We start from the raw sequence: 13,949 nt of genomic DNA, 5'->3' as shown, positions 1-13,949 counted from the left end.
CACTCTGATGGCAGAAAGTGAGGAGGAATTAAAGAACCTTGTAATGAGAGTGAAAGAGGAGAGTGCAAAAAACGGTCTGAAACTCAACATCAAAAAAACTAAGATCATGGCCACTGGTCCCATCACCTCCTGGGAAATAGAAGGGGAAGATATGGAGGCAGTGTCAAATTTTATCTTCCTGGGCTCCATGATCACTGCAGATGGAGACAGCAGCCCTGAAATTAAAAGGCGCCTTCTTCTTGGGAGGAAAGCGATGACAAATCTGGACAGCATCTTGAAAAGCAGAGACATCACCTTGCCAACAAAAGTCCAAATAGTCAAAGCTATGGTTTTTCCTGTCGTGATGTATGGAAGTGAGAGCTGGACCATAAAGAAAGCAGACCGCCGAAGAATTGATGCCTTTGAATTGTGGTGCTGGAGGAGGCTCTTGAGAATCCCCTGGACTGCAAGGAGAACAAACCTATCAGTTCTAAAGGAAATCAACCCTGAGTGCTCACTGGAAGGACAGATCCTGAAGCTGAGGCTCCAGTACTTTGGCCATCTAATGAGAAGAAAAGACTCCCTGGAAAAGACCCTGATGTTGGGAAAGTGTGATGGCAAGAGGAGAAGGGGACGACCGAGGATGAGATGGCTGGACAGTGTTTGCGAAGCAACCAACATGAACCTGACACAACTCCGGGAGGCAGTAGAAGACAGGAGGGCCTGGCGTGCTCTGGTCCATGGGGTCACGAAGAGTCGGACACGACTAAACGACTAAACACACACGCAAACTGAAGATGATACTTGATGGCCAGAATCCTACCAGGATTTTATGCCAGCATAATGCAAATTGTGTAATTACTGGAGGCAAGCTATCTTAAATTAAGACTTGGGCAACTCGGTACAAAGCAGGTAATGTCTACAGTGATTTTTTTAAGTTGAGGAACTCACCTACAAAATTTACAAGATTTACTTTATACTTGGAAGCATAACTACAGTACCAGGATTTTGGCCAATGTATTTCATGATGTGGCCAGTCTACAAAAGCTAATGCCACAATGGAACTTCTGAAGTTGCACTGGACATTTTCACTAATGGAAGATGTCCTGTCAGCTGATGCAGGAAGAGGTGATTTCCTGCTCTGCAACAAGACATTCTCCTTCTCTCCCTAGGCTTCCACACCACACACACATTGCTCTGACATAGATGCTGAGGATGTGCATGGAAACACTGCAACTTTCTGGGTCTGATTTTGGTTAGCAAAATTATCCACCTAGGTTCTGGGCTGTTTTCAATGTGCTGCAATCCTTTTTTGTTACTGATGAATAGTTCTGTATTTCTTCACTTGCATTACCAAACTGGTATTAGATGAACATAAAACCAAATTTTGATTGAAAAAGCAATACTCTTATTATTCTGCTGCTGCAACAAAATAAGAAATAACTTTCAGTAATGCCATCATTTTGTTACAGTTAACGTTTTTGAACTGGCTTCATATTCCTTTATGCAGCACTTCAGAAAACTTAATACATAATACTACACTTGTATTCTAATAAACAACCCATGTTGTTTATTAGAATTGTAAGGATTTCTACTTATGTTCTTTTAAATAAACAGCTGAATTACATGGTGCCAGACAAAGTTGAACCCATTACTGTAATTATATCCTAAACAGCACTCATAGCTGCACAAACCACACATTCCTATACCACTTAATGAATACATATGGCTTATATTTCAGTTGTATAAAGGATATGTATTTTAAAAGAAAAGTAAAAAACCAAGCTAAGGAGAAAAGTGCTTAGAACAGCAGAGCACTGTTAGAAGCAGATTTAACTCTCCTCATCCATAACTATTTGCAGCACTATCCATCACATTTGTTTTGGCTGTCTATATAATACCTGTGCACACTGGGTTGCTTTCTTGAGGCATGGATCCTGCAATGCTTCCACTATGATTCTTTTGAGCTGACTGGAGTTCTGGAGCAGACCATGAAGCAGAGTTGTTACCTGAAGAAACTGTTTGTTGTCCTGTAGGTGGGACTCTGTTTTGACTGAAGTAAGCATTTACTTCCTTTGAATGTCCAAGAGCTGGTACACTGTGGAATGTAGGCACTTGTCCATAAAGACTACCAATGGGCATAGAAGGATATGAAACATTAGGATAAGCAGTACTAGAAACAGGCATGGTATAGTGACCAGATGAAGAACCAAATCCCTGAGATGGAACTGAAGAGTTGGCAGAGTGCAAGGCTGAATTACTGTAGGGACTACCAAATGAAGAATATGATTGAGAAATGCTGGTAGGTAACTGGGATGCAGAAGAAATCAATGGTTGGAGAGGTCCAGATGATTCTGCAATATGAGGTGCTCTACTGTACAAGTGCTGTGCTCCCTGTGTGCTCAACATCTTGGGAGTCACAGAAGATGTGTTAACATTTTGTGCTGGTACCGAGTAGTGAGCAGAAAAATAATCAGCACTATAATGGTTATCCAGCTGTGAGGGGATAGCTTTACTGGGCACTTGGGAGTAGTGTCCTGAGGGAGCACTATAGTTTTCAGGATGTGACCCATATCCAGAGAAGAACTGCATTTGATTTTGTGCTGGTCCTGAAAAGAAAACAAAAAGAGAGGAAAATTTATTAAAGTTGAATTATCTCTTTAAAAGCAAAGCACGAAACCACATTGTCAGAAAGTGTCTTTTCTCTTTAAAAAAATACCATGCCACAACAATCTACTTTATATTTCAGGGTGTTCTTTTTTTATGCTCTGCAGTAGTGATCAACACATGCATTTGTTAGACATTTATCCTAGTATTCAGTAACATGGCTGTGCTAGCACATGACAGGCAAAAAATATATATCCAAAAACAGTTTTACAATAACATATGCTGTTCTAACTAACAGGAGTTGAAACGACTCTAATGAAATCTTACACCACATATGAGTATGTCACTATTTATACAGACAACAGAAATATGTCCACCACAGCTCTTGTAATTAATGTACTGGTAACCCTGAGACTGAATTAGTGCAATGCACTCTATTCACCATTAAGGCTGATTCAAAAGCTACAGCTAGAGCAGCATGAGGTGACCACGCTTCTGACAGCATAGTCTTACCATATTCAAATAATACCTGTCCTCACAGATCTGCACTGACATCCAATTTATATTTATACAGTATTTCAAAAACCACACACACTCTCTATGTATATTTTATTTATATGCATCTAAAATGTTTGTTTAATAAGCCACCTTTCTCCTGATAAGGGACTGAAGGAGACTCACAATATTAAAAATAATAGAATAAAAAACATAAGTTAAACATTTAAAAATGTGAATTAAAATACAACTGAATAGTTAATTTCAACACAGTTCGGTTTTGTTTAGCTAGTAAATCTGGGCCACCTTGCCATGACAGTGACCTCTGGGTACGTACTAGGACCAGGCTGTAAGATTGCTAACATTCCTTTATAAAGCATATTCTCAGAGTGTACATACTAATTATTCCTGCTTAGAACAAAGAACACAGCAAAACTGTGTTAAACTGGGTCAAGGCATTGGTCTGTCTCGATCACTAGTGTGACTACCTCACTGTAGGAAGCTCTTCTTGTGTCAGTATGTCAGGCAAAAACAAAACAAAAATAAATATAAAAAAGATGAGAATAACGTTATGGCACCTTAAAAGACTAAATGCTACATTTTAATGTGAGCTTCCATGGACAAATCCACTTCTGAAGACTTGTCCAAGCCATCTCAAATGATCTAATCCCAGCCCAGCCCATTCCACTTCACATTTAGCCAGAATTGAACAATAACACATCAGCTGAGATAAGGTACTCAGTTCTTTCTCTCACACACTCATTTAGAGCATTTCTCCCAGTTTCTGGTATTTCTGTATCTTCAAAACTTACACTGATTATCTAAATAATAGTATATTGTACAGTTTAAGATGAACTTCATCCTTACAGGCTCATGAGAAGAAATGGAAGGGAAGATCACATCAAGTTGAAAAGGACAAGTATGAGGACATTCACTTTGAGTTCACTGATGAATTTTTCCCTCAATACGGTTTTATATGGCATATGGTATAGTGATTAAAATACAGAACTGGGATTTTAAAGATTCAAGTTCAGTCCCACCAATCTATGACACTCACTGGATAACTGTGTCTCTTAGTCTAGCCTACTTCACGGGGCTGTTGTGGGAACAAAGTATGAGGCCAGAGGAAAGCCATGGACATCACTTTATGCTCACCAGAAAGGCAGGAAACAAACATAACTGTAAAACAAACATCAGAAACAGCTGTTATAGCTTTTAAATGGTAATTTTATCTATAGTAAGGAAGTCTTTGGACTTCAAACTTCATAACTGACAAATAAAGCAAGGCTTGCTAGATGTTTAAAGGATAAGCATACAAGAAAGGGAAATGTATTACATATTTTAACAAATACATGGATAAAGGAACGCCAAGGATGCTTAACTAAGGATGAGTCTTACTCCAGAATCAGAAGAGTATGTGATGGGATTTTCAATAGTCTTCAGATTAATTTAAGCTATAGGCTATTATTTATTTCATTCATTTATATACTACCGTGTTACTGCAAAGCAGCATTCTGGGTGGCTCAGAACATAATAAAATCAAAGGCATTACAATGGCAACAATAAAATCAAAGTATAAACAAACCAACAAAATTAAGTAACATCAAACCATAAACAATGTGAAATAAACATTTGAAAAGTGACAGGGCACAAGGTTGAAGAAAAATTCAGTTGAGGTTACAATCCGAAGAAAAGCATCTTCAGCAAACTCTTAAAAGTGGGGGTCAGGTGCAGTTCAACAAGAAGCTGGTTCCACAGAGCTGGTGCAACTGGTGAGAAAGCCTGTCTTCTTGTTGATGACTTACTGACTTCCTTGGGGTGGCTACCCTGAAGAGCACTGCCTGAAAGGATTTGGTGGCATGGGTAGATGATCTTGGTAAAAGATGCTCTGACAAGTTAACAGGAAGTTAATGGAAGTAATGATCTGCTAGTAAAGTATCAGCAGTATTCGTATCTGAGTATTTAAAAATATTTTTGAGGCATATGAAAAGCCCTAAACTTTTCCCTTTTCCCCCCAACTACTATACTGCTGAACTATAACTGCAACAGCTGCAAATGAGGTATGATTCTATGCCATGATTCCATTGTTTATTACTAACAAATATCCACACCTTGCTGAAGAGTAAAAAAAACTCCAGTACAAGGGGACAAGAGCACAACCTGCTGCCTCAATGTTTCTATCAAAATTATGCAAAAGATCCTTTCAGAAACTCACTTATTTTATATATCTCTAAACTACTCTTTGAGCCTTGCCAGCTGAAGAGCAAAGTACTGTATAAACGAAGTACGGTAGTACACAGAATAAGAGACATAAGCTGATGGGGTTTTATGTATCTGTTACAGCATCACAACTCTATGAATATTTTTGTTTATTAATCCCCTTTATACCACCTTCTTCCAAAAGTAGTCCAAGATGATACTGTACATTACTTGACAAAAATGTATATAAATATATTTAAAACATTATAAAACTAACAATATAAAACTGCACACACAACCTCCATTTTTTTCTCAGTGGCAGATTATACCTCAACAAGGACAGGTGAAAAATATTTTAGGTACTGTGCTGAACTCAACAATACAGGGGCCTTCATTTCCATAATGAAGATATCCTACAATCAGGATGTCACCACTGAAATGGTAGTATATACAGTCACAGCACAACAGGCAATGTATGCTGATGTAAACATAAGCAGGGCCTCAACAGATCTTAAAATGTGGTTTGTTTTACAAGATGCACTGACCATCTTGGAAAAGTGCTTTGGGCATAAGTGTCGTACAATTCAACTATCTGGCAGCTGCATTCTGTATCCACTGCAGATTCTGAAGCACCTGAGAAAATCAAGGAGTATCCTAAAGTTCCTATGACAATAGAATGCCCAGGAGTTATCAATGCCAATTATTCTTCCACTGAACATTCCACAATGAGAACAGACCTTAATCACTACTAACTTACCAGTTAGCAGTACCAATACACAGCTTAAGATGGACAGTCATTTTGTTATATTAGGACCTCTTGGGTGCACCAAGCAGAAAGATAAAACATTATCCAAGGCCATGAAATGTAGCATTTAAGCCTGGATTCCTTTCATTCAAAACTGTAATTTTAATTACTGCATGATAGAATTCCCAATATTCAGATTTTTAAAAGGTGCAACTTTTGTCTCCTCTGAGAGAGCCTCCAGTTTTGAACCACCAACCACAGCAACATGAGAAACCAAAACAGTCTGCTACCATCAAGAATCATGTATGGAAGCCAATAAATACTGTCACACAACACACAGACAAAATGAACTCAAAAAACTGTATTCTGCAACATCTTATTCTCTAAAGTTGAAACTAAGCACTATATGAGAAACTACATGAGAAACAATTTTTTAAAGAGACAAAAAAGTTGATACTTCAAAAAGTAACAGCTATATTTTAATGTGAGTTTTTGTAGACCATATTTCTTCAGACATAAAAATCCTTTGTCATTATCAATTTACTACCACAAACACTGAGCAGAAAAGTCAACTGTAAATTCTGTCATCATCCAGATCTGACCAGCAATCTTTGCACTATAAAAATATACTAAGACCAACGTACTGTACGTATCCTCTAATTTTCAGCCCTGCTGGGCAGTGCTCCACCTCTCTCTTGAGACTCCACCCCACACAACTGCGTTCCATCGTGACTGGAACCTAATGCAAACACTGTGCGGAGGAGGAAGACAACTGTGCACAGGGAAGCAGACACACACACAGCTTAAAGGGAACCTTGAAGACTATATGAAACTCACTCTTAAGTCTTACTTTCCTAAAAAAACTCTCTTCTCACATAAGATGGGGCAGGGAAGCGCAGGTGTTTATAGGGAGAGAGATGATGAGCTGCACCTGGGAGCTCAAAAGGTGGGTGCAGAAAGAGGATTAAAGGAGGATGAAGAAGAAACAGGGGATTTTCTTAGGATTGGGGATGTTCAGCGAGGCATCAGCAGAGGAGGAACAGATCTGGGTTCAGCATCAGAGGAGATGGGAGTCCATCTTGTGTGCTTTGGTAGAACTGATGAAGGCTGATCCCTGTCAGGAGTCCTTGGGTGGTTTCCTAGCATTCAGAGGTAGAGGGTAGAGGCTGGAAATGAAGGACTGCATCTACTCCAGCTCCAGAGCTCATTGTGCCACTATCAAGAGGCAGTGATGGGGAAAGAGGAGTGGTGCCCATACCAACATCAGATCCAAATCCTGTGCCCACAGCTTCCCGGTGCCTAAGATGCCTGATGAGATCTGCAGCACCCACTCCTCTGCAGGTGAGCCACTGGTGGTAGAAATATCAGTGGAAAGGAGGAAGCAGCAATACAAAAAGTGCAAGGACAACCTCCACTTACAACCAATCGCTTCTATTCATTAAAAGGCTCCACATTTGGTCCTGGACTGGACTTGCTTATTACCAGTACTGTACGTACTAAACAAGGGACAATTGCCAGGAATGCAGTCCTCTTGAGGTGCAGGAGAGCAGTGACAGGAACCACTGCTAAAAGCATCTTATGTAATAAAAACCCACTTTAACCAGCAGCCTGGAACCAGTGGCATATTAGGCAGGAAATCCCCCAGGTTGCTGGTTCCCCTAGACTAGAGATAGAGGCAGGAGTACTCACAACTAGTAAGCCAAAGATTTTCATTTCTTCTATTCATGAACTTGTTCCACTACCATATTTGGCCATTACACTGCTTTAATAGGATTGTTTATGAAAACAAAAGAATGTTACTTTTAGAAGCACTCTGCTCTCTCATGATTTCTTACAAACCTGGATTTCTACCCAAGTACTTCTTAGCTAACTTTGCCAAAACTTCATAAATCTTTGGCACTGCTGAGACAGAAAATTTCTGGCTAAATCTTAATGAGCCCCCGAAGTTTAAGCAGTTAGAAACAGTGACAGTAACCATAAAGTAACCATAAAGTATTACTTCCATACCTATGAGATGCACACAATACTAGTATATTTTACACAGCAGAGAAAAAAAAACTTCTGCTGATAATCTTCGAGTAACACAGCTTAGTGTTCGATTTCACAAGACAAAACCTTTCCAACCAAAGGGAGGAGCAAGACAGAGTTGTTTGGAAACTTCAGTGAGTGAAAACTGGAGTTGACAGATTGTTAACTGGAGCTGGTTACAGGGATCATATAACTCCCGTACTACCACAGCTCTGTTGGCTGCTTGTCCATTTCTGGGAACAATTCAAAATGGTGGTTTTAACATATAAAGGACTGAATAACTTTGGGCCCAAGCTACCTGGAAGACCACACCTCCTTTTTCAAGCTTGCCTGGGATTTTAAATCATGAGGGGAGGCCTTTATCTTGATCTCACCACCATCACAGGTGGATTTAGTGAAGACATGAGAGAGGGCCTTCTCTACCCAAGCTGTGGAACTGCCTGGGATGGCCCTCTCTTTGCTGTCCTTCTGCAAGCAAATATCCTTCTCTTAAGGTAGGCTTATTTTAAGGAACTAGCTACCTAAGAAGGGGTTCTGACAAAGGCTGCTTTCCCCCTTAAATATAAGCTTTCAAATTTTATTACAGTTGGCTGCCTGGGGTCTTCCTGAGGAGAATTATGACATATAAACATTTTAAATAAATACTGTTTCCCAAAAAAAAGACCTAATCTGAAAACAAGCCCTAGTATGATTTTTCAGGATACTCGTAATATAAGCCCCAGTTAAGTGAAACCCTGTTCTTCACCACTGTGCAGCAACCAGAAGATGGCAAGACTTTAAAACATCCCCTGAAAATAAGCCCTAATGTGTTTTTTGGAGCAAATTTGGGGAAACATGGTATATTATGCCCACAGAATATCTTATGCAACTTTAATTCCACTACTCAAGCAGATAGCAAGGGATCTTCTGTCTGGAATTTTGTTTCCAGCAGTAGAGATTCACATGTTTCTAGGAAGCATGTAAACAGCAGAAAGTATCAGCTCTTTTTCACTGTTTCAATAACATCTAATGTTTTGCCCCTCCCTGTATATGGAAATTTTGCCTACTACCCCCCACTAATATACCTACCTACCTACCTACCTACCTACCTACCTACCTACCTACCTACCTACCTACCTACCTACCTACCTACCTACCTACCTACCTACCTACCTATTTATTTATTTATTTATTTATTTATTTATTTATTAAATTTATTAAATTTATACCCCGCCCCTCTAGACCATGTCTACTCGGGGCGGCTTACAACATAAAAATCAATATAAAAATATATAATCATTAAAAATACAGTTACTATATTAATTAAAACAATTAATTTAAGAAAAAATTACCAAGATGGGTAAGATAAGAAGAAATAAAAAGGCTTAGCTGACTGGAGGGAAGGCCTGCCTAAATAGCCAAGTTTTTAATTGTCTTTTAAAAACACCCAGCGAGGGTGCCAGCCGAATTTCTGTTGGGAGGGCGTTCCACAGCCGAGGGGCCACCGCCGAGAAGGCCCGGTTTCCAATTTTTTCCCTTCCAAGTCTCTCTCAGCATCAGTCCCCTCAGCCGTCCCTGCTAGCTATGGCGGGTGGTTCGGGTAGATCTGGGTGGGAGAAGACGATCTGCCAAATAAACCTGCTTTAGTGGCAGACACTATTCAGGTGTGTTCAAAGGTGGAAAAAAGCATTCAGAGAAGCTTTTAATTCTCTGTTGCATAGTTCAGCATAACTCAACATCATTTAATGAGAGCTGTGGGATGCTACGCAGACAGAAGAACATATTCATGCGAAACATAATTTATACTGTTTACTATCACAAGAAATACGGACAGCACACACTCTGAAGACTTTTTCATGGGGGAGGGTTTATTAACAATTAACAACTAATGGCTACTAAACATAACCACTATTTATTTATTTATTACTTATTTATTTATTTGATTTAAATCCCGCCCATCTGGTCTGGTCGACCACTCTATCTGCAGCATGCTCATGAATATCAACTGTTGTGGAGTGGGGAAGGTGGTGTGCACGTTGCCAACTCTCAAGCATCTGGCTGAGGTCTAAAGAATGCCAGATCGGGTCTGGAATGATCCAAGCATTATAATGTCCTTGTCGTGCTATGTTTCAGGTATCAAGAGGTGGCACACAACATCTTTCTCTCCGCAACTGCTCTCACTATAGCCCAGTGCAGTGATGGTGAACCTTTTTGAGCCCGAGTGCCCAAACTGAAAACAACAACAACAACCCAGTGGGTGGCGGCGGCAGCAGAAGTGGCCGCAGAAGGGAGAATACCCGGCATGGAGGTGCCTCCAAACCCTACTCCAGATCCACCTCCAGTCGTGGCCAACTCTGCCACTGCCAATAGCTCAGCTGGCCTGCTGTTTCCAGTGCCAGCTGCTGAGGATCCTGGCCTGCCACCTGTTGGGGGCCTAGCACTGCGGCTGCAGCCGCCTCTTCAGGTTTGGCTGCCAGGGGTAGCGATCCAGCGACTTATGGCTCGTGTGCCCGCAGAGAGGGCTCTGCGTGCCAGCTGTGGTATGTATGCCATAGGTTCGCCATCTCTGGCCTAGCCCATCAAATTCAGGGCCTCGTGCTCTCCATTACTACTACTACAACAACTACAGGTCAACCCAATACAGTCTTGCAGCAACCCTTTCTAGCATCTTCTAGACACAAGAGTACTCCGGCGTGGTTTCCTACAGCCTTCTCCACGAGGCACTCTGGGGCTGTGCATGTGGAGCCCAAGGCTCCACAGGCTGGCTCTTCTACCACCCCCCACCCAGGCGTCGCGGGGAATCGAACTCATGACCGCCGGCTCCACCTCACAGAACGAGCCACTTCCGTGCTTCTCGCGACTCTGGAAACAAGCGCCTCACCAGAACTCCGTCGGCAACCCGAAGCCCGCTGCACCGGGTCGGCGCCGCACCCTCACTTCCCATTCCGCCGACCGTTTCGCCGCTTCCACACACACACACACACCCGAGCCCCAAAGCCGCCCTTCCCGCCGCCCTCTCCTCAGCGGCCCAGGAACAACGCTCGGGCCCCTCAGCCCAGCCACCCTTCGCCTTCGCCGCCCCTCCCTGAGGCCCAGCCCGGCTGAATAGTTACCGTTCTGACAGGGTCCGACGCCCCCGGGGGCTCTGAGGCTGGCGGGGGCCGCGACGGACCCAGCGGGGAAGGAGGGCCCGGCGGAGGCAAAGGGCGGCGGGGGAAAGCCTGTCGGGGGCACCGACATGGCACCGTCCTCCTAAGGCTTACGCGGCGGCGGCTGCTAATTCTTTCTCTCTCTCTCTCTCTCTCGCCGCGTCGCCCAAGAAGGCTGTGGGTGAGGGGCGGGAGCGCGCGCGCGCGAGAGAGCGCCTACGTCGTTCGCCAACGGAACCGACTCCGGAAGGAACGTGCCGTGGAGCGGCAACGTCGGTCCTCCGGAGCTGCTGCTCCGGGGCGCGCGAGCGAAAGGACCCCGGGCTCTCTTTTTCCTCGCCGTCTCAGCCCACAGCGACCCCTAGCGACCCCGCCAATCGTTTCCCAGCGTTCTTCCTGCTCTGGATAGATTCTCTGGTCGTAATTCCCCTCTCTCTTTTCACCGAACTTGCTCTGCAGGATCAGATCAGAGAAGAGGATACTTTACTCTTTCTTTTGCCCCGTCGCTCTCTTTCTCTGCTTTTACCCTAACTAACGGGGGCCGGGGGCGTGCAGGGCTGCAGGTGACTGCAGGACTACAACTCCCGTCAAACTTTACCGGATAGGGCTGATGGGAGTTGCAGTCCAATGGCCGGGAAACTCTGGAAAGGCTTTTCTAAGATATATACGTTAACAGTGAATGAAGTCTCCTTCTGATACAGTAACTCATTAGCACGGCCCTAATAACTTCAGTGAAGTTAACTGCTATGGTCTTTTCCAGGGAGTCTTCTCTTCTCATGAGATGGCCAAAGTATCGGAGCCTCAGCTTCAGGATCTGTCCTTCCAGTCAACACTCAGGGTTGATATCCTACAGAACGTATAGGTTTGTTCTCTTTGCAGTCCAGGGAACTCTCAAGAGTCTCCTCCAGCACCACTATTCAAAAGCACCAATTCTTCTGTGGTCAGCTTTCTTTATGGTCCAGCTCTCAATTCCATACATCATTACAGGAAAAACCACAGCTTTGACTATTCAGACCTTTGTCGGCAAGGTGATGTCTCTGCTTTTTAAGATGCTGTTGAGGTTTGTCATCGTTTTCCTCCCAAGAAGCAGACGTCTTTTAATTTTGTGGCTGCTGTCACCATCTGCAGTGATCATGGAGCCCAAGAAAGTAAAAGCTGTCACTGCCTCCATATTATCCCCTTCTATTTGCCAGGAGGTGATGGGAGCAGTGGTCATGATCTTCGTTTTTTTATGTTTAGCTTCGGACCATTTTTTTGCACTCTCCTCTTTCACCTTCATTAAGAGGTTCTTTAATTCCTCCTCACTTTCTGCCATCAGAGTGATATCATCTGCATATCGGAGGTTGTTGATATTTCTTCCGGCAATCTTTGGGATTCCTCCAGTCCAGCCTTCCGCATGATGTACTCTGCATATAAGTTAAATAAGCCGGAAGACAATATACAGCCTTGTTGTACTCCTTTCCCAATTGTGAACCAATCAGTTGTTCCATATCCAGTTCTAACTGTTGCTTCCTGTCCCACATATGGGTTTCTCAGCTTCAGAATCTCTGTGAAAATACAGGAGTATGTGAGACAAAAAACAAGCAGGAGCAGATAATGGCAAGCTGGCTTTCCCCACTGCTGGCTGCTGTGCAACATCTACCCCGCCAAATACAATGGCCACCAGCTATTGCTGCTATATTAATTATAAGCTGACTTTCTTTGCTGTGTTGTGTATAACCCATAATAATAATATTAATGTGCCATCAAGTCAATTCTGACTTATGGCAACCCTTTCCAGGGTTTGCGAGGCAAAGAGTACTCAGACGTGGCTTGCCATTCCCTTCAGGGGGCATCCTGGGACTGTGCAGCCAGCCCAAGGCCACACAGGATGGCTCATCTGTCTAACTCTGTCCAAGCCTTAACATAGCCTACATTCAAACAAACAAACAAAGAAAGAAATAAAAAACTTCAGTTCCTGAAACTTCTGTTCCCAAAACTTACATTTACCAATGGCCACAAGATTAATGTCATCAACACCTTGAATGTTCAACACCTGTTGTCATTTTGGAAGCTCTTCCTGAGGTTTTATGTATGTATGTATGTATGTATGTATGTATGTATGTATGTATGTATGTATGTATGTATGTATGTATGTATGTATGTATGTATTTATTTATTTATTTATTTATTTATTTATTTATTTATTTATTTATTTATTTATTTATTTGATTGATTTCTATCCCGCCCATCTAGACCAAAGGTCTACTCTGGGTGGTTTACAAATGTAAAAACAGTAAAACCAATAAGCATATATTATAAATCCAAGATGGCAAAAGTATAAGAAATTAAGATACAGCAGGGGGGACAGCCTGCCCAAATAGCCAGGTTTTAAGTTTGTTCTTGAAAACACCCAGAGAGGGAGCCAGGCGTATCTCCACGGGCAAGTTGTTCCAAAGGTGATGGGCTACTGCCGAGAAGGCCCAGTTCCTCACTCTTTCCTTCTGGACCTCCCTTGGCATTAGGCCCCTCAGCCACCTGGCCTGGCTGGAACGAGTGACTCTGGCAGAGCTGGGTGGGAGAAGGTGCGCTGCCAGATATTGAGGTCCTAAACTGTTTAGGGCTTTATATGTACGTAATTGTAAGAACTTTGAGATCAACGTGGAAACGAATGGGCAGCCAATGCAAGGCAGACAGGGTGGGGGAAATATGGTGGTACCTTTTCACCTCAGTAAGAAGTCTGGCCGCCGCATTCTGCACCATCTGAAGTTTCTGCATCAGTCTCAAAG

General features: G+C 42.7%; 1 protein-coding gene across 6 annotated transcripts in view; it reads right to left on the bottom strand.

Annotated features, from left to right (window-relative positions):
* Positions 1-11,432, bottom strand: part of SEC24B (SEC24 homolog B, COPII component) — a 55,406-nt gene extending 43,974 nt beyond the window's left edge. For 4 of the 6 annotated variants that reach the window (XM_020808837.3, XM_020808838.3, XM_020808839.3 and 1 more), the window contains exons 1-2: positions 11,146-11,432; positions 1,881-2,588 (exon numbers count right to left, since the gene is read on the bottom strand). In XM_020808837.3, the coding sequence (XP_020664496.2) occupies positions 1,881-2,588; positions 11,146-11,272 (835 nt within the window). In that variant the 5' untranslated portion in view covers positions 11,273-11,432. Of the gene's footprint in view, positions 1-1,880; positions 2,589-4,138; positions 4,261-11,145 lie in introns of all 6 variants that reach the window. The other 2 variants (XM_073001821.2, XM_078376573.1) reach the window with 1 other exon arrangement.
* Between the last annotated feature and the right edge of the window lie 2,517 nt (positions 11,433-13,949).

The sequence above is a fragment of the Pogona vitticeps genome, chromosome 5, assembly GCF_051106095.1.
Source record: "Pogona vitticeps strain Pit_001003342236 chromosome 5, PviZW2.1, whole genome shotgun sequence".
NCBI lineage: Eukaryota > Metazoa > Chordata > Lepidosauria > Squamata > Agamidae > Pogona > Pogona vitticeps.
Note: the sequence above shows the minus strand (reverse complement) of the source record. Positions and strands in the feature narration are given on the sequence as shown.